Source organism: Pempheris klunzingeri, chromosome 21 (genome assembly GCF_042242105.1).
Source record: "Pempheris klunzingeri isolate RE-2024b chromosome 21, fPemKlu1.hap1, whole genome shotgun sequence".
Taxonomy (NCBI): Eukaryota; Metazoa; Chordata; class Actinopteri; order Acropomatiformes; family Pempheridae; genus Pempheris; species Pempheris klunzingeri.
In genome coordinates, this window is record NC_092032.1 from 16254909 (window position 1) to 16274806 (window position 19898).

At 39.8% G+C, this 19898-nt stretch overlaps 2 protein-coding genes across 2 annotated transcripts; one reads left to right on the top strand and one right to left on the bottom strand.

Annotated features, from left to right (window-relative positions):
* Positions 1-2587: 2587 nt before the first annotated feature.
* Positions 2588-8799, bottom strand: LOC139220862 (inositol monophosphatase 1-like). Its single transcript, XM_070852718.1, has 9 exons — positions 8776-8799; positions 8343-8458; positions 7527-7660; positions 6618-6722; positions 6321-6366; positions 6012-6120; positions 5701-5809; positions 4881-5032; positions 2588-3922 (listed from the first exon to the last, which is right to left on the bottom strand). The coding sequence occupies exons 2-9, from the start codon at positions 8403-8405 to the stop codon at positions 3804-3806; spliced, it is 837 nt and encodes a 278-aa protein (XP_070708819.1). The 5' UTR covers positions 8406-8458; positions 8776-8799; the 3' UTR covers positions 2588-3803.
* A 5340-nt stretch (positions 8800-14139) lies between these two features.
* Positions 14140-18237, top strand: LOC139221290 (ADP-ribosyl cyclase/cyclic ADP-ribose hydrolase 1-like). Its single transcript, XM_070853228.1, has 9 exons — positions 14140-14250; positions 14357-14480; positions 15104-15230; positions 15330-15465; positions 16278-16360; positions 16481-16554; positions 16652-16744; positions 17299-17385; positions 17535-18237. Exons 1-9 carry the CDS (start codon positions 14142-14144, stop codon positions 17632-17634), a joined length of 933 nt encoding a protein of 310 aa, XP_070709329.1. The 5' UTR covers positions 14140-14141; the 3' UTR covers positions 17635-18237.
* The last annotated feature ends 1661 nt before the right edge of the window (positions 18238-19898 follow it).

Here is a 19898-nt window from a genome sequence, read left to right on the forward strand (position 1 = left end):
ATTTTTCAAACTACTTTTCTTAAAACACCAAATGCTTTTCGCAGGAAGTCATACCTTGCTGCAAAAGGGATTGTTCAATTAGTGGTAAATGCTGCATGTCGCAAGAAAATTGCATTGTGCCTCTTACTTGCTTGCATCCTGAAGGGTGATGGTAATAGTAGTATGTGGCTCCTTTTAGTGTTTGGAAAGGCAGGAGCACTTGACCATGCTGAACTGTAATTGATTCTGATTTCAGTTTTTTTGTTATTGGAGAGATTAAAATGTTAAGACACTGAATTTCACAAACACTACACTACATTACACACAAGATATGCATCAGGCATTATCTCTCATTCTCTTGTCTGTTAGTGAAAAAGCAGAAACAGTCTGAGTGCTTTGCCGTGGCTCGTTCAGACATGATGCTCATCGCCGCCACGCCTTGAAGACCTCAAGTTCATGTGTTGAAATAGCTCTAAACCTGTTTTGGCAGTTTGCTGTTGCACCAGCAACAACAGGATGAGTGCTAAAGCAAATGTTAACGTACTACAGCTAATCTTCTTCAGAAAGTTAGTCATCTTTTATCGACTGCCGTGTGCAAAGATAAGGTTGTCAGAAAATGTTGTCATCCTACTATACAAGTTAGTGGATTCACAAACCGTGCAGCTAAAATAAACAGGGGACTGTTGAACTTCACAGATCCTTATGGGGTGTGATGAAGGCGCGTTTTGTTGGAAGTTGTTTGAGCAGGAGCAGCAGGAGAGCAGTTTTCATCCCGTTGTCCTCGTCGTGCACTAAATATAAGACGCTCTCTAAAATGCTGGGAGACAGGCTGAGGGAAGTGATAGGACAAGCAAAACAAATACATCAGTCCTGCTGTCTCCCTGGCAGGTCCGTTATGAATAATTTATCCAGGATGACGGATGTTTTGGATGTTTGGTTCCCCGAAATCACAGCTGTAACTGAGGCCTGCCATGATGCTGAAGTTGCTGAAGGTCAATGGTGCACCATGAAGGATGAGCAGCAGCTTCAGACAGGTTATTTCCAGTCTGAGGTCCTTTGTAATCTTGCCGCCAAGCCCCTCTGGAGTTCCACAGCCATGCTAGCGGCTCTGTGACGCTGTATTTTAACCACCTTAGTTCAGTGTGCTAGCAACAATTGCTCATTCACGTTTTGTCATGAACCAACATCAACAAAGTGAAATTTTGACCTGAAAGTGGCGCCAGATGAAAAGTCAGGAGATCCTCAGGGGAACCTTAATGTTTGTACCAAATTTTATGCGAATCTATGCAATAGTTGTTGAGACAACTCACCAAAATGGAAAAATGTCATCCTAAAGGTGGCATTAGGGGAAACCTCAGGGGATTGCCACACTCAGTGGGCTTCACCCTCTGGGGACAATGAATGTCTGTACCAAATTCTGTGGCAATCCATCCAATACTTTTTGGGGCATTTCACCAAAAGCTAAAAATTACAATCTCATCTTGGTGCTATGGGTAAAGTCAGAGGATCATCAAAGCCAGACGGCTTCATCCTCTGAAGACTGTGAATAAATATGAATGCAAACGTCATGACAAACCATCTTATAGTTGTCGTTTCTTTCTTTCAAAGGTCTTTTTATTGCTTAATAATGGACAAAACAGTAACTATACAGGGAAAGAGGAACTCTATAACCACACTGGTAAGATAAATACAGGAAATGCTTGCTCACACAGGGCCACATCAAGCCAAATGAAGAGCATAAAAAGACAAATTGGCGTAGAGAAAGAAAACTGAAAAAATAATTCAACCAAAGAGAAAACATACATTCTAATAAATGTCTACAGAGCTTGGCTCTCTGGTCTCCGGGGGCACATTTTGGGATGTGGAGCAGGAAAACGCAGCCTTGCTGGTTTTTCAGAGAACAATGGTTGGCATTTCCTAGCAGCAACCTGGACATACAGTAGAAGTATAAGGCTGTGCCATTAGTGACTCTGTAGACAACATTAAAAAAACATTAACAATCAAAACATGGGGAACCAACAGGACTTGCTGAGCAGTTTTTCTTGTAAAGGTGGAACTGACAGAAGAAGACTTTCAGCTGACTGACTCCAGAAATCATTCCCAGCACTGGTGATTACATCTGAACCTCCTGCTGCAGACAAACATGGACCATTGATTTCAGTGAATATGGGGGGTGGAGCAGTTTAAGACCTGGGTTTGCTCAAGTGAAGTGTTTTAAAACCATTTGTTAGTCATCAGCAAACATAAGCTAAGAAAAAAACAGACACAACAGTCCGAAGAGAGCAAAACTCAGAGCTATTTCATAGAGCACATCAGCCCGGGGGGCAGTGTACCGCTCTGCATGTGGAGTGTGTGCAGCACTGAATGAAAGGGCACGGGAAATGCAGCAGAGAAGTTTACATGGTGTAATGGCTGTGAACGCTTTTATCTCTCTCCTAAATCACGGTAGTAGTCAGCGTGTTTTTTTTCCTGGTGTTTTATAGCATTTCAGAGGCCTGTTTTTCGGTTTATTTGGTTCCTGTTTGCCACAAGAGACGATTTGCTTTCCTAATACGCTCTACTTTATAGACTTTTATAAGGAGAGGAGACAGTTCACCATTTTTCTAGGTCAGAGCAAATATAGATGTTTATTTATGCCTGAGCACAGGGCTACAATTCACGATGGTGTTCTAGAGCTTGGCTGGATATTGAATACAGAGGAATTTTCCATTTTCTATTGTACTCCTACATAATATCACATTTCAGAATAGAAAACTCTGGTAGAACACTTGCCAACTTCACTAAATATAGCTTTCATAATTGTTTCTCTTTATTTGTCTCTGTTGGTGTGGATAGAATATTCACATTTCCAACAGCAAAGTCATGAAACTGAACTTGGAATAGAAATGTCAGCATTGTACTGCAAATATTTTCCTTCTCAGACATCACTTCGCTTGCCAGTGATTGTCTTTTGTCAGTTTACGAGCATACATGCGGGTGCATGCTGACACTTGTCTCTGCAGGGCTTTAGCGACTTGAATTTATCCATCTGTACTGTGTCAGAGAGAGGCTGGGCATGAGCAGGAGATATTTATGGTGCATTTTGTTGGCTGCCTTTATTACTTCCTTTCAAAACAAAAAAAACAAAAACAACTTAATATCAAAACACTTAAAACAGAGTGCACAAATTTACGGGAAACCCATCATTGTATTTCAGCCTGGATGGGATAAAGAAGCAGTTGTACAGTACAGTAGTTATAGAGACACAAAGTCTGTTGTACATGTTTTGCATTAACTATAGTGCAAACTAGTGATGGCATTACTGTATGAACAATTATGTTTAAATAAATCTAATTAAGTACAATAGACTATGAATCAAACACTCAAGCCTTAGGTGTAAAAGCAATAACACGGGTCAAGACCTGAACACATTTACATTAAAACTACTTCAATAGTGCTGCGCTGAGGTATTACAGTCAGTCAGATTGCTTGATCTTGTTCTGACCACATTGTTCACATAAATAAATATAAATTATGGCTAAAAACAAGTGTGTATTAGGACACAGACATAATTCACCATTTATCCTAACATTACTATCCATATAAACTATACAGGAGTCGAAAGGAGTCTGAATCTGTGAATAGCAAAGTGTAAGAATTTAACAATGACTTATAAAGAAGGTTGAAAGTCTAAGTGCTGAATATTAAACAAACCCACTCTGCTGTTCCTCAGAGGTTTTTGGTTCTTAAGGCAAAGACGGAATCGTGACCTGTTAAAACTCAACCCAGTTGGCCCTTTAAATAACTGTTCGCTAAGTTCACTGAGGTGATGATGGAAAAACTAACTAGCCATCTGTGTCGTCCCTGCCGACGTGATACTCTGTTATCTCCTTAGCGATGCGCTCGGCTATTGCTCTGCTGCTGGCGATGATCAGCCTCCGAGACATCAGATCAAATGGTCCACCTGGATGAAAGAGAAGTTGAACATGTTTTATACATATTGTTTATTTAATCAAAACGTCATTTAAGTATGGTTACATGTGTTAGAACACAGCAGCGCCCTGACAATGCCTCTGAGTGACCGGGTAATTCAAATACACTGTAAATACATTCCTCAGAGTTCCTGCACCCTTAAATGATAAGGCTTTTTTATTACTTGTTAAGGATAAAATAAAACGATGCTACTCATTACGGTAACAGCTGAGAACACATGAGCCAGTGGTATTTTCTCACTGCCATAAATCTGGCTCATTGCCCTTCCTATTAACTGCTACAACAGCTATGTGCTAAGCTGGTCATGAGTGGGAAGTTATATGTTCAGTATGAAAACAGACGGTGAAGGCGTGCAGACTAATTTCGAAGCTTCGGTTATCGTGTTGGACACAGTTATTTTAACTTACACCGACTGCTTCATGAGTGCTCTCCACCCTACAAGCTTGCTACACCACACATGTACTCCTCCACTGTACATTTCAGATGTACAAAAAGGGAGTGTCTTAGCAGAAATCAAGGATGTGCTTGCTTTTTTAACAGCACTCCCATTGTCAGCGGGGCAGGTTAGACTTGACAAGGCATCCTAGATCTCAGGCCAGGTGTTACGCAATTGGCAGTGTTGCCAAATTCTAAAATCAAATTTCTCAAACCCAGCTGCTTCCTTTTTCTAGTACAGAGCAAGTAGCTGCCCCGCTGCCCATCTCTGACTGTTTCACGGGCGTTTGTGAGCAGATAGAGGAGGAAAAACCAATAGCAATGAGAATTAGTCACAGTAAATTATTTATAAACGTTAATAACGTCTGTTGTGTTTGCGCTGAGAGCACAGCAGCCCGTTCTCGCTGCTTTGTTCTTGTAAAACAACTTCCTTCAGCAATCCTGCAGTTTTTCCACGAGTCAATCATCCTGGAGCTTTTTTCTGTGTGACTCACCTGAAATGTCCATGATGACTCCTCCAGCTTCGGTAACAACCGCTGCCCCTCCAGCCATGTCCCAGCAGTGGATGCCCATGTGGTAGTAAGCATCAGCTGATCCGCACGCTACCAGACACATGTTGACAGCTGCACTGCCTGGGGAGCGTATGCTGTGGATAGAAATAGGATGCTCTCTGTATTTGACTGACACAGTTAACCTCAAGTGGTGTTAGTGCGTGTTTGTGAATGTTTAATGTTATCACACAAGATTTCCATAAAATCAGTCCCCTTTTGTGACACTATTTACTATTCATTCGTTCTTTTTTTTTTTAAATATGAGGACACAAAACATTGCAAAAAATGTGGTATGCGCCTTGAACATTAGGCTACTGAGGCACCAACAGTGGTGCAACAGGATTCATACTGCCTTCACACACAAGGATCCACAGGAAACAATACCTGTTTACCACTCTCGTACAGCCATATCAGAGCTTCACATTTCAAGTGTTCAACTGGTGAAACACGATGTGGGTTTCACTGTGAAGCAGGAACAGGACACGACACACAAAGTGCAGGTCACAGAGGTTAGTGAGGAGGCAGCCACAGAGAGCGGAACATGACAAGCTGCTTACCTCCAGCTCCTCAACTCATAGTGCCCTGCTATTGTGTGGGAAACTATTGTGGCTACGATGTTTTCGATTGACTTCTTCTCATCTGTTGCACTTCTGATAAAGTAGCTGCTCAGGGAGTGTTTGCTGAAGTAATAACCACAGGAGTCACTAAATCAGCCAGAGCTGGAATTTTTAGGATTACAACTTGTGCAGAAGTATATATTTACCCATGCACAGGGATGGTGAGGATGTTCTTGATGTTGGCCAACATAGTTTTGAAATGCTCAGGATCCTTCTTGAAGCCCATTTCTGTCAGTACCAGAGACTGGCTGATGTCTTGGATGAACACACAAAACCAGAAAACATCCTGTTTACTCCTCTGAAGACACAGTCAGTTAGTAAAGTACAGCTACTGTCTCTGAGGTTTCACTGTGTACAGCTGATGGTAGAGCAGAGAATATTGCTGTAATATCGTCTCCACCTGGTGGATTTCTTAAAAACTGCAACACTGAAGCCTGAGAAGATTACCAATATGTACCTTCTTGTCCAGACACTTTGATAGGAACTCCATTGCAGAATGCTCCTTTCCCTTTCCGTGCTGTGTACATCTTGTCCTCGATGCAGCTGTAGACGATCCCAAACTCTATCTGAGACCAAGAAGCAGCAGAGAAAACAGTAGTGATTCATATGGTGTAGGCAGAGGGATAAGAATAGAACAACAGGCAAAACTACTGTTCTACTCATCAGACACTCCCTGGGTTAATGAGGTACTTACTATATTACTGTTATTTATAATTAAGATGTTACAGTGTCAAAAAAATATGTGATTCCAAACAATAAAACCTACCTCTTTCTTCACAGTGAAGCCAATTGACACAGAGACAAACGGAAATCTGCACAAAAGGAAATTTAACATATAAAACATTCGTTTAATGAACTCCCTGTAGGTTTAAGCTCAGAGGAATCAATTTCCATTATCAGTTCAGTTTCATCTATGTTGTCTAATTATCCCTGACAGAGAGGACAATCCAGGAGAGAACCTAATTAAAAGATAAAAATAGTTAAGGAGACACAAAGATAAAACAAATCCAGCGCCGTATCAGCTTTCTTGATGGTTGGCACAGTAGATAAGTGTGGGCAGTACCTGTGAACAAAGTTGGTAGTACCGTCGATGGGGTCGATGATCCAAGTGGGATCGTCTGTCAGAACACTGGGAGCACCTGCAGCTACCGACTCCTCACCTATGAAGCTTCAAAAGCCCAGAAAGAAAAAAAAAAAAAAACAGTGCAAAGTGTGATTTCTATCACTGTAAAATGTATGATACTACTACTGCTGCACTTTATACTGCCAACCTGCTGTGTTTCCTGTCACTTTGCTCATAGATTCTATTATATGTGATATTTGGGACAGTTTCCATTTGCCTGCTTTGACATAGCGACCACTGAGAACACCGAGGTCATTTCTCTCAGTGTTTTTTCTTTAATTTCAAACATGTCAGCATCCTGGAGCAAGTTTATGCTCTGCAAATACACTTGGTGGACATTTGACAGGCCGATTCCAGTATTTCAAGGCTATAAGAGTATATTTAATTTTGAATAAGTTTGGTCCAATAAAAACAAATGAATTAACAAATAAAAGGATTCAGCATTTCCCCACCAGACCAGAAGGCTTTGAAACAGCATATGAACTTCATATTCACCGTTAACAGAGTAAATTAAACTGATCATTTAGAAGTCTCGTTTCAGTATCCAATTGTTTTGTGTTTGTGTGTTTGAGGCTTATGTATTCATGTGATATCAGTATTTCTAAATTCTTGGCTAAAGCTCTGTCAGGATTAGTGATAAGAAAAAGAGTGTGAACCTGCTTCATCATACATCAATATCACAGAAAACTATCATCCACAATGTAAAGTGAAATGAAGCATTACATATCATATTAATCTCTTGAAAATAAAAAAAAAATAGCGTGAAATTAGGGACCATACTTTGAGAGACTGAATAATAAAAGCACACTGATAAAACACCCCCCCTCCCACCATTTGCTGTTCAGGTACCTGTGAGTCGGGTACTTTTCCTTGATGGAGGATATAATGAGCTGTTCCACTTTCTGGTCCGTCTCGGTCACCAGGTCAACTGGTGAGCTCTTCTGCATGACGGCGATGTCCTTCTGGAGCGCCTCGCGGATCATCTGGCAGTAACACAACATTGACAAACTCAGCAAGGGGATTTTTTGGATGACTGACTTCATCTGCTACTTTAATTAGCCTAACATGTTGGGTGTTATTGTTACACACCATTGTCAGTGATGGGTCAGAGATGATTAGGCGTAAGCTGTAAAAACCAAATATCTTTGTGTGTCGTCTTTATCAGGTTTTTTTACACATAACTATAACTTTATTTGAAATTGTGCCCATCCTGTGCAAATGGTACATTACATTTCTCTTCACGTTTTCTGTTTTGATGACAGTGCACATGTATCAGACTCACTACTGTGTCAGCCTGATCCGGTCCACTATTAACCTCTATGTTTCATTTTGAATACTGTATCACAAACTGATCAACATCTAAATCTATGTGAAATCTGTCTATGTCTGCAAATTACTCTCTCCTGTATCTAATAACTATTGACAAAAACAAAAATTAATGCAACTTATGCCTATCAGGTTCTTTGTTATTGTGCTAACACTATATATGATTATTGTTAATACTTATCTTTACTATGTATTAACAACTTTGCACAGTAGTTTTGGGCAGGTTATTCTGTCTGTTTGTGGTACCTACAGGTCCCTACTGCTGTAGTACTGATTAAAGTGAATGTAAAACTGAAGTTATGCCATGTTCAACCACAAATAAAGTGATTCCTTGCTCACCTTCCCAGCGTTTTTGGTGACCTCCACACAGTGGTCCATACACTCTTGCCATGGATCACTCATGTCGACAGGTAGGACTAAATATATTCACAGGTACAGATTGTAACGTTGGGTTCCTGATGAGATACAAAGCGACACTCATTCATTCACATTCAGATTGTGACAGCAGCTACAAATACAACCGATGAGCCACCGGTTGGAAAACTGGGTTAGCTGGATAATTAAGAAGAGAAGCGACCGTTGGCTCTTTAGCTAAATTAGCTCCTTATGCTAGTTAGCTTTTCTACGAACAAACGGGTGCTAGCATAATGACAACTAGCTACTAATAACACACAGCTAGTTGTTTATCCAGGCAGCTGTGTAATGGCACTTAATTTACGTTGCAATGCACGACTATATAAAGAGTTCCTGGGCTAAAGCTAATTCAACCCACCTCCAGACGGGTTGACTTCACTGTGTTGACTTTTAGCTAAGAGAGGGCGGGACCGAAGGGAACTCTCGCTCTCATTGGTCAATAAATGCCGCTGAATGTGAAGCCGCCGCTCCCATTGGCTAAAAAGCGTTGTCATTTATCCGTACAGGAAACCGCGAAGTCGCCCAAACAGGAAGTGGAGTTTGATTCAGTAAAAATAACTTTTTATGTCGTTTGAAGGAGAGGAAGGAACAGTGGAGAATTTCAGCAAATGTGAGTTTTTCTGTCTATGCTTTGATTTAATGGGAGCTCATGAACATTAGGTTAATAAACAGTGAACATGTATGCACTGGTGGCACAACTTTCCCAGTAGTATGTGGTAGGAGGAAGATGGAGGAAATATGATTAATATATTAACCTGGCTGGCCTATGATCTGATAAGTACAGGTAAGGTAGGCTATGTACTCTATATGTGCGCATCTGAGAGTATGAAAAACAGCAATATCACTGTCTTTTATGTTTCCTGTAAGAGGCTGGAAAGATCTCTCTCTGGATCCAGACATCACCCCCCCTGGTGTCAGCCTCTCTGAAGACTCTGCATTGAAGCCACATATGTCAAGCACCCTCCGTCAGTCCCCGTCCTCCACCCAGGGAGAACTGACAGCTGGGAGGATGGACATTATTACTGGGAGTGGAAGCAGAGAGGGGAGCAGGTTTGCATGGCACTGTCGCAAAAAGGTAGGCTGTCTGTTAGGAAGGAATCAGCCTTCCTGCAGTTTTAAACTTTCTGGCACAATAATGAACACACCGTCATGAAATCATCTCCATCTTCAAAGATAGGAGTGTTCCTGGACCATAAAGTAGGGACACTGTTCTTTTATAACATCTCTGCCTCAGCAGTTCTCATCCACAGATCCAGGCTTTGGGTTTCCTCATTATGGAGATCATGTTAAACTTTGTCATCTGAAACATCTGGAAGTTTGAATGGCTTTAATGAGTATAATAATGAGTATTTTGAGAAAATCAGTTTTTTAAGTACATTTTTAACCACCTTAGAAAAGCAATGCCACACTTACATCACTGTCTCAAAAACGAAATATGTGGTTATGCTACAGCTGAGATGAGGAACATGATAGCTCTCGCAGTTGCTGGTTGTCATAGCAACACACCATGCTTTCCACCATGCTTTAAGTGAGCAGCAGGCAGAAATATCGACCATCTAGAGATTAGAGATTGTAAATAGACCTCCAAGAAATGATGATACGATACGTCTCACCTCGCAATTCAAGTTCAACCAATTTTACTTTTGAACAAATGAAAACACTTTAACTACTTATCACACTTCTCATCTCCTCATTCTGAGTGTACATGTTGTTATATATTAGTAGTGGTATTATTTGTATCATTATTATTATTATAATATGGTACAGTGCCTCACTCTCAGTGTACATGTTGTTATATATTTTTATTAGTAGTAATATTATTAGTATTATTAGTAGTGGTATTATTGTTATTATTATTATTATAAGACTCTGGACTCACCTGGTGCAGTAATTTACCTCTGTGTAATAATTTGTAATAATAATTTTTAATACATCTTTTTTTATTCATATTTTTATATATTTATATTTTACTTTGTGTTTGAAGTTTATTCTTATTTTTATTCTTTTGGAGCTGTGTGTAACAAAAAGCAATTTCCCCCTGGGGATTATTAAAGTAATTCTGATTCTGATTCTGACACTTGTTCATATTGTTCATAGTTTACTGTAAGTTCCACATTTAGATATAAATCCACACTTTTCTATTTTTTCTGACACCTGTATTATCTCACTTAATATTAGTGTAGGTTCATGTGTCACATACTTTAAATCAGTTTTATTTATTTACAATACATGCTTATAATAGGTATCCAAGCTTAACAATTCATTTAAAACATATCGTAGAGGGCTCAGACCATGAAGGGATGCTGTGGTTTAAAAAGTCTGGGTAGTTTTGGTAGATGCACTGGTGAGAAACATTTATGAGACCAGAAGAGGGCAGCAGCGATAAAGCACAGCTACAGCATGTTGGCTCCCTCTTGTAAGAAGAGCTACAGGTCAAACATCATAAATGTGTGGAGGCTTCTGGTACTGCAGACCACTTTGAGCGTTGTTTTAATATTGAGCTGGCATTTAAAGATGCAATCCATGTCAAAATGTGCTCCTACCGACCTAATAAAGCTTAATATACAAGTTCATACTAACACATTTCATATCATTTCTGGACAATGAGGGTGCTTTTGGTCATTTTATTTGGTAAAATTCAAGACATTTACTGGTTATATCTTTATGAATGTTACAAGTTGGTTTAGTTTTCTGTATTTCTTAAAATGCCATCATTTAGAGCTTGGGTAACTCACAGAATTATTATTATTATTTTTATCTATTACTTAAGTTGCACCCATGCCTTAGAGCCATGGATTGATGCTGCAAAAGAGCAGTACTTTAGGTGTCACTGTGTGCTTGACTACAGTCAGAGGACAATCATGAGCATCATGCAGAGCACCATGTTTAGGTGTACTAAAGATCACTGTTTTGCAGTAAAGGTGCACTTAATGGTTTGTCTCTGCCTCAAAGTTAATTAGTTGTCTCTGTTTAACACATTTAGACCACGTCTGCAGGAGGAAAATGACAAATAAAAGCCCCTGAAATCAAAAGAGCACCATCCTCAGTGACATTACACATTTTTCTAAGAATGATCCAACTTGCTTTATCATTTTGACATTTTTCCCTTCAACTATTGATGATTGCAGAATAATTATTATTGTGTGTAGACACACTGAATTGTTGACTTTTTGTGACAGTGTTATGTGAATATTAGCATCTAGTGGTGCCTTTCCTCTACTGCACAGACAGTAAAACACACTCTGCAACACTTAACACTTGCTGAACAGACATGACATAAGAAGTAGCATTGAGGTAATTAATATTAAGCCTCCCTCTACTTTAGTTAATTATTCACTCCTCCCAATAGTCTAATATGTTGGTTTTGCTTCCAAGGTAAGAATTTTACACATTTATTATATTATACAGAGATAATAGTTATTAATATTATAGAGTGTATATAAGCATATTTCAGTTTCATCAATACAGCAGTGAAGAAAAGCTCTTACTTTAAAGTCTGAATCAGGTTTTGGCTTCCTTTTCTATATTCGTCTACATAACCTCAGAGCGTTTTATGTCCAGGCAGCCCTGTGTGAGCACTGACAGCACAGTTAGCTTTAAAAACACGATCTCATCCATACAGACTTTATCTCACAAAGACATGGCAGAAATTCAAAACAATAATATTCCTCAAGCAGTTAATGAGATGTCTGGCAACAGTTAGACATACTTTAAATCCAATTCCTCTTAAAACTAGAGCAGCTGTTTTTGGTATGTTCTAAGGCAAGGCAGAATAATGATAATCACAGTCATCCAATCACAATTAGAGAGCAATTCTTTTTTTGTATATTTGACAAACAACATAAGATGGAAGTATGGAAGCTCTTCCTTTCTGTGCATACTACACATATCAGGACAAACCACAAATAAAAAAGTGTTTAATGTCATGCGACTAGACTATGGGAATTCCTTTACATTAGTCAGTGTACAGTAACAATCTGAACTAATCTCTTATGATTATTATTTAAAAAGAGAGAATGCAGTCCTTCATAGCCGTCTTTGACAAGTACGGGATGTCACCTAGTTTGGGCCATTAATTGCAGCATGTCTGTTTGGCAAATCAGTAATCTTCTGAACATGCTAGTGAGCACAAAGTAGTATTTCAGTCTCGACCAAAGGAGTAAAAGTATTGTAACATTTAGGAGTTAGTAACTTGTGCAGTACTTCATACTCACAGAAAGTGAGGGTTCTTCATCAATAAAGCGAAGAATAGATTTGTTATTCATGATGGAAAAGTGCTCTAGTCCTCTTTTTCTTAAGCCAGTGTTTCCCAGTCCTGGTCCTGCAGCCCACTGCCCTGCATATTTTAGATGTATCCCCGTTCCAGCGCACCTAATTGAAGTGGCCAGCTCATCATCCAGCTCTGCAGAAGCCTGATAATGAACGACCTGCTCATTTGAATCAGGTGTGTTGCAGAAAACATCTAAAACATGCAAGGCAGTGGACCTCCGGAGCCAGGATTGTAAACACTGATTTCAGTAAAAGTATCAGTAACAGAATGGGAAAAAAATCTCAATGGAGAGTCCTGCATTAGGAATTTAACTAAAAAACGAGTAACATTTAAAATTATGTGCAGTAACTGGTACTTAAGAAGCACAAGTAGAAGAACACACGTAAAGAAAAGAAAGAAAGTAGCACAGTGTTACATTATAAGAAGAGTCCAACTTTAATGTAACTTAATTCATGCACTGTCTGCTGTCCATGGGAAAGACTGAAACAACTTTAGCAACAGATTTAGATAGAAAAAGAGGATAGATGGTCTTTTATAATGATGAAAAGTGCTTTGAAGGAACAATTTGTCACACTGATGTATCTGAACAAGCACTTTCATGTTCTAATTTTATGGGAACGCTGATGTAGCTTCTGTCAATAATACTGCAATACATAATATTGTCCTGTGAACAGATCTCATTATATTTATAGATATAATCCAATGCAAACAGCCGCATATATTTGTTCCTCCATGTCCCAGAGAACAGCGCACTCTCTTTGTGTGGAGATTCTTAATGGCGCCATAATGGGAGTCATGTGGATCTACTCTTGGCAAATAGGAGGCTGGGGGGAAAAAAGCATCTCATCTGTGCTGTAAGGAGGTCTCTGCGGGTTGGGAAGGAGCCGTGTTTGTCGACAAGCCTCTCGAACAAGACTCCCATTAGGCCTGAGAGGAGGGCACACATCAGATCACACCACAGCGGGACCAGAAATCTGACCAGAGCAAAGCGTTTCACATCACACAACCATGGAGCCATTTGTTGCTATTTAACCTTCTCTGTGGAAAAGGTGAGCTTTTACTTCTGCATTTTATCACTGAATTGCAAAACTGAGCATGTCTGCCTTTGTATTCACTTGATATTTTGAAATTGCATGTGCTATAATCACTGTAAGTAAGTACGTCTTTTGTGTATGTTATTGGAGATGTATTGTCCTCTAAAGGTCAGCTATCATCATTTGGTAACAAATCTCCTAGATGGTGTTTGAAAAGTTATCAGGTTTGACAGCTCTAGTCAAAAAACAAACGTGGGAGGAAGTTTTGCACACACCACAAGAAAATTAGATTTCAGTCAGCTATGCAGTAGCGAAGACACTCCTTGTGAGTTCCAGGGAAGTACCTGCTGGCTTAGAACAAGTCCAGTGCAGATTGAAAATGTTTTTTTGCTGCTGTTCAACAGTGAGGTGATTTAAGGCATGTACAAACACGCATCTGTTTTGAGGCGCAATGAACCAGTGCAGGGTCTCACTGTCATGAGCTCCCTGAAAACATCTGCATCCTTTGTAACTATCGGCGTGCCCGTATGTAAGTACTTCCTCCTGACATGCCAACTTTCTTTCTTTTGATTTGCCCTTCCTAAATGTGATGGATAATGTCTTCTTTTTTTCTATCTTTGTGTCTGTTTTCAAAGGGTTCATTGTGCTCCTGCTCTGCCCTCGTCAACAGGGAGCACAGCTCGGGACTACCCCCAACATAAAACACATCGTGGTTGGGAGGTGCTACAGTTACATCACACTAGTTAACCCCAGCTTGAGGTAATGTGCCTGTGACTTGAGCCTCAAATCTCGAGAGACGTTGATTTTTCTGCCCTAAAGGGCAGGTTGGAAAATGCCACCTTATATTGTAACAACTTGATTCGTAATTAAAGGATAAAGCCACCAGACTCTGTTGACAAAAACAATATCGTGCCACTTTGGTGTTTTAAAGGGTTTGTTCGGATCCAACACAAACAAACTAACCGATTGAGGCAGCAGTAAACCAGTCCGGTGGGTTTGAATACTTTATCATTTTTGTTGGATCTCAAAGGCTGGGAGGCGTTCAGTAACATTCCAGTGCACTAACTATCATCCTGTTGGTGCTCAGACTTTGAAATGCCATTAAGTTTAGTAAAGAGCGCTTTGTGACTGAAACTTGAGTTCTTGGGATCCAACTTGAGTATTGAACGTAAACGTTTTGTTTGAAACTTACAGGTGATTTGCACAGTGACCCCCAAAGCCCAAGGTGGCATCTTAACATGTTTTTCCCAAAATCTGAAGATAGCTCAGTTTACAATTGCTGAACAAAGAGAATTTTTGCATATTTAACAATTCACAGATTTCAACCGATGTCAATCGACTGATCGCTGCAGCCCTTAGATATATTTCATCCTCACCTGTAGGCATGACTGTGAGGAGATCTGGAGACAGTTTGAGGAGGCGGTTGTCCGTCAGTCCTCTTGTAACGTGACGGCTGAGGATTACCATCAGATGTTTTATGCGATGCCGCAATCCTGGCCTTGCGATAGGGTGAGCAAGCGTGAGATATAAGCTCTGAAATTTGGGTTTTTTCATTGGATGGAAAATCTTTGAGTCAAGCTAGATAATATTTCCCTTCACCTCTTTTAGTTCCTCTTTTGGAGTAAAACCAGGACACTGATGCACAGCTATGCAGCTGTTGTACGTCACTTCTGGACACTGGAGGACACGCTGGTCGGCTACATGTTCAACGACCTTGTCTGGTGTGGTCAAGAGGAAGACTCCGGTAGATCTTTTCTAGTTTTGACAAGGCAGAGACTAATTACAACATAATGTTTGCACAAGCTGAGGAAATCCTTTAAAAAAAAAAAAAAAAGATTAACCTAGCAGTTCCTTGGATTTTCAAAGAGGGATCATCTCCTCAAAAAAAACTTCACAAGGGAAAAAAAGAGTATAAATACATGCAGAACCATTGTTTTCTTCTTTGCTGCCCAATGAATTATCACACAGTCTCTCTAATTGATCTCATGAACCATTTAAGGGCTCTAGACCTTAAGCAGATAAACACTGCAGTAACTCAATCATGATGTAACATTAGCTGTAACTGAATTGGGGCATCATGGGGAAACATTCAAGTCTACTTATTTAGATAAAACACATAAAACTTAACAAAATTTAAGTACAGTGTAATAATTAATTAGTTGTTAATGAATGAGTTCATATTTTCAGCTCACTGATGTAGCCTACTAACAATAACACTATTATATACATTGTCATGCTTTTAATGTTATAATTAACCACTAAGTGTTCTCTATCAACACTACAAGCTTTATTAAATGAGACTGGAAGATAAAGTGGGACAAAATGTGCTTCTATTGTTGTATTTTAATGAAACCTCACTGCTCAGGCAGCTGCAGTTGTGCCTTCAGCGTGTTTAATTACAGTCGTAGCACTGAGCGATTAACCTGCCAACAGCACGTCGTTGCATGTGGACACACATTTGTTTTCCTTAATATCCATCCATGTCTCATTTGGATACAAACAAGTCGACGACACTCCCCTGCTCCTTTTTAACTGACAGCTGTGAATTTGACACAGGCTTTGATTTCAGCTCTTGTCCAGAGTGGTCAGCATGTAGAAATCATCCAGTGTATTCTCTGTGGAGGCAAGCCTCACTAAACGTGAGTTAAAGGCCCAAAGTGCCGACACAGCTGTGTTGTTTATCATTTATGTGCAATATGATGTTCCAAAACCAGCAGCAGGATGTTGTCCTCATGCGATTTCCTTCACCCATTTGCTAGTTTGCAGAGACGGCTTGTGGCAACATCACAGTATTGCTGAATGGTTCTATTGCCAACGCCTTCAATAGGAAAAGGTAAAAAAAAAAATAATAAATTAAGATGAATGATGAATATTTTAGCAGTGGTGTTTGTTGATTATATATTACATATATATATTTTTAAATCTTACAGCATGTTTGGAAGTGTTGAACTGGACGGGCTGAACCCACACAGGGTGGATTATGTCAACATAAAGGTGGTGACCAATCTAGGAGGACCCTTCATGTGAGCATTAAACAGCATAATTGGTATTATGGTAAACATTTCTAACAAATGCACAAAGTTACTATTGCATAAAACAATACCACTTTCCAATAAATCACCATTTCTAAAGGGTTTGCACGCTGTAACTAATGACTCACTAATCATTTCCTGCTTTATGGATCAGCTGGTGAATAAAAACAACTTTTGGGTTGCCAGGTTGAGACCCTCTAAGACCCCTGGGCAACTCCTGGAAAAAGAAATGTGGAGAATTTGGACCAAAATATATGTCTTACCCTAAACTTGCTCATTATAAAGTTTGAAACCCACAAGATCATTCAAAACTTGACTGTGTTGAAATGACAAGACTATGCTTTGTTTCATGCATGCGCGAATAATGGCAGTAAAGCTGAATGTAATGGAATTATTACCATAGATAGAAGATAAACACCTGCCAGAGGGATTTGCAACCCGATGGCGACCCAAGATTTGTCCTTTTTTTATGGCCCATAATTCATCTATTGTGTGTATATGCATGTATATCCTTAAATCAAGCCCCCTGTTTTTCACCTCTACAGAGAGTCATGTAGTCAAGGGTCCATTGTAGACCTGATCCAGATCCTCCAGTCCAGAGGTTTCCGCTGGACTTGCACAGACAATGACCAGTAAGTGACATCAAACAAGTCGAGCTCTTAAGCTCATTCTATCCGACAGGCGGACAGACGTGAGACTTGACACAGATGTGGTTTATGGTTTAACAGTGAACTTCTTGATGAAAACACCCCGCAGTAACAGATAGCATCTTTGTCCACAGGACCCTGATGATCCTTCAGTGCATCCAGAGCCCCAAACAGCCCTCCTGCCAAACATGTGCAAACAGCCTGTCGCACAGAACGGGCCTCACGTTTGACTGAATCACCCACAGCTTTAGCGTGTATTCTTTGTTATGTTGTTTTCTTACGCTCAATGAAGGAGCATTAAATCAAACTGGCTGCTGAAAGGATTTCCTCTTTTAAAGCACTACAGTGGCTTTTTTTTTTTTTTTTTGCATTGATCCCATTGCATTAGCAGTTTACAATGTGTTTCATGCCACAAGCTAATAATGTACAATAAACTGGCTTCTGCTAATTAAATTGAGATCTTAGGGGTTGAAATGCACCACTAAAGCTGTATATCAGCTGGCAAGATAACGGCCTCATCGTTAGCTAATTTTGAAGCATCTTTGTCAAAATCTGCTTTTGAGAGCGTATTTTTATCAGCTTTGTGTTGCTGATGCATTTTCTCAAATGCATGTATAAGATTACACGCATACACAGCAAACCTGATGCTATGTGTGAATCTGTGTACATTTCACAGGGGTCAACTGGGGTCCAGCAGCTCATTTGTCGCCCTGAGCCTCATAGCAGTTTAACCGGCCCTGTCTGAAACTCGTGTCTGTGTTTATGAAACCAAAGGTCGGCAGGGAATCACTGCAGACTCTGAACTTGTGTAATCTAAGAGTTAAGCATCGCAATAAACTGAAATATCATGTCATATTTTTGATAGTCTGACATAAATCAGATGTTGTTTGGCTTCATTTCAGTGATGGAATATTCTTATTTACGCTCCCTTTGTTTAGTGTGCTGTGTATTAACCCACAGGCGGTGACACACCCACACTGATGAGCAACATGAGCTCCTTTCTTGTTTTGCTTCACAATAGATGGATCCTGGTAGTATGAAAGCCACAGTCTGGACTTTGTTACGAACTTGGAACCATAACATACTCGTTGATAATCTGGTGCAAGATAATTCTGGTGCCACAGACATCCACCAAGTGATATTCATGTATTATTGGATCATTAAGTCGTTACACATCCTGCAAAACAGAGATGAAGAACCTGTTTACTGGAACGGTTGACCTTTAGTTTTGCTCTACCTGCTTGTTCTCAAAGGTCTGACATTTCTCAACATGTTGCCTATTGGTGGCTTTCCCATGACCTTTCCCCTACAACCAACTTTCAGCAGCTGGTCAATGTTTAACTGCATGAGCTTCGCCCGGCTACTGTAGTGTAAACTTGGTTTTACATTAGGTGAAAGTGAGAAATGCTTTGACATTTCTTAACGCAGTGGTGGAAGAAGTATTTTCACAATACCACATTCTAAAAATACGTCCTGTGTAAATAAAAGGGCAAAAGTCAGGTATGTTCGCAACATAAAGAACCGTACAGGATTAAAAGTGAAAGCACTTCTTATGCAGAACTGCTTTTGTCAGTGTTAGGAATGTAATTAAAGTACTTTAAGCAGTACTTGTGCTTCATATACTGCACGGTAGTTTAATTCAGAGCAATTCATTATATTGTATAAACTGTTTTGTTTGTATTTGTGTGTATATTTCTCTCCAAAATGCAGTATAAAGAAATAACAATGGTAGAAAGTAACAAAGTACATTTAGTGAAGTACTGACAGGACTAGAATTGTGAGGTACAAATGAAGATTTTATAAAATCTGATTTTTTATTTCCAATAAAGTAGATAAAAGTATAGCTGAAATAATTAGACAATCAATCGATTACTATTTTGTTGTCATTTCTCATTTAAGAACTTTTCATGGTTCCAGCTTCACAAATGTGAGCATTTGCTGCTTTTCCCTTAAATTATTCTACTGATCTTAATCATTTTCTAAAAATTATTTAGCGATCTGTACTGTTGGTTGGCCAAGGTGTCACTTTGGGCTCTGGGTCATTATGAAGACATTTCTCACTATTTTCTGATCAACCAATCGATTAATCATGAGCAGATTAATCAATCGTGACAATAATCCTTAGTGCTCCACATCAGACAACTCCAACAGTAAACTACATGAATTGTAGTATAACTAATAGCACCACTAGTGATAGTACTAATAGTGCTGGTAATATTCACAGGGGAGGTTTTCATCTACTTTTTCACACTTTTCCTTAAAAACTTTGACTTGTAAGAGAGTATTTTTACCGTTTGCTCTCAGTAAGTATCCGGATCCTTCCTCCACCACTGGTTAAGCGTTGCCACAAGAGTAAAGTGTCCTCCAGCTCCACTGTGACACCCTCCTGCTCCGCACCCTCCTGCTCTGCACCTTCCTGCTCTGCATGGCCAAGAGCCAGGGCACGCGTGCACGCGCGCTGTTTGCGCTCCTCCATAAATAGAAGCATGAGCGGCCTC

Excerpts from the sequence above, each read along its gene's own strand:
- LOC139221290 (XM_070853228.1), top strand. The coding sequence starts at position 14,142 with ATGTACAAACACGCATCTGTTTTGAGGCGCAATGAACCAGTGCAGGGT. Across the intron at positions 15,231-15,329 it reads AATCCTGGCCTTGCGATAGG|TTCCTCTTTTGGAGTAAAAC; the intron begins GTGAGCAAGCGT and ends CACCTCTTTTAG. Across the intron at positions 17,386-17,534 it reads ACTTGCACAGACAATGACCA|GACCCTGATGATCCTTCAGT; the intron begins GTAAGTGACATC and ends CTTTGTCCACAG.
- LOC139220862 (XM_070852718.1), bottom strand. The coding sequence starts at position 8,405 with ATGAGTGATCCATGGCAAGAGTGTATGGACCACTGTGTGGAGGTCACC. Across the intron at positions 6,367-6,617 it reads ACTACCAACTTTGTTCACAG|ATTTCCGTTTGTCTCTGTGT; the intron begins GTACTGCCCACA and ends CCTTTTGTGCAG. Across the intron at positions 3,923-4,880 it reads AGTCATCATGGACATTTCAG|GTGGACCATTTGATCTGATG; the intron begins GTGAGTCACACA and ends TCTTTCATCCAG.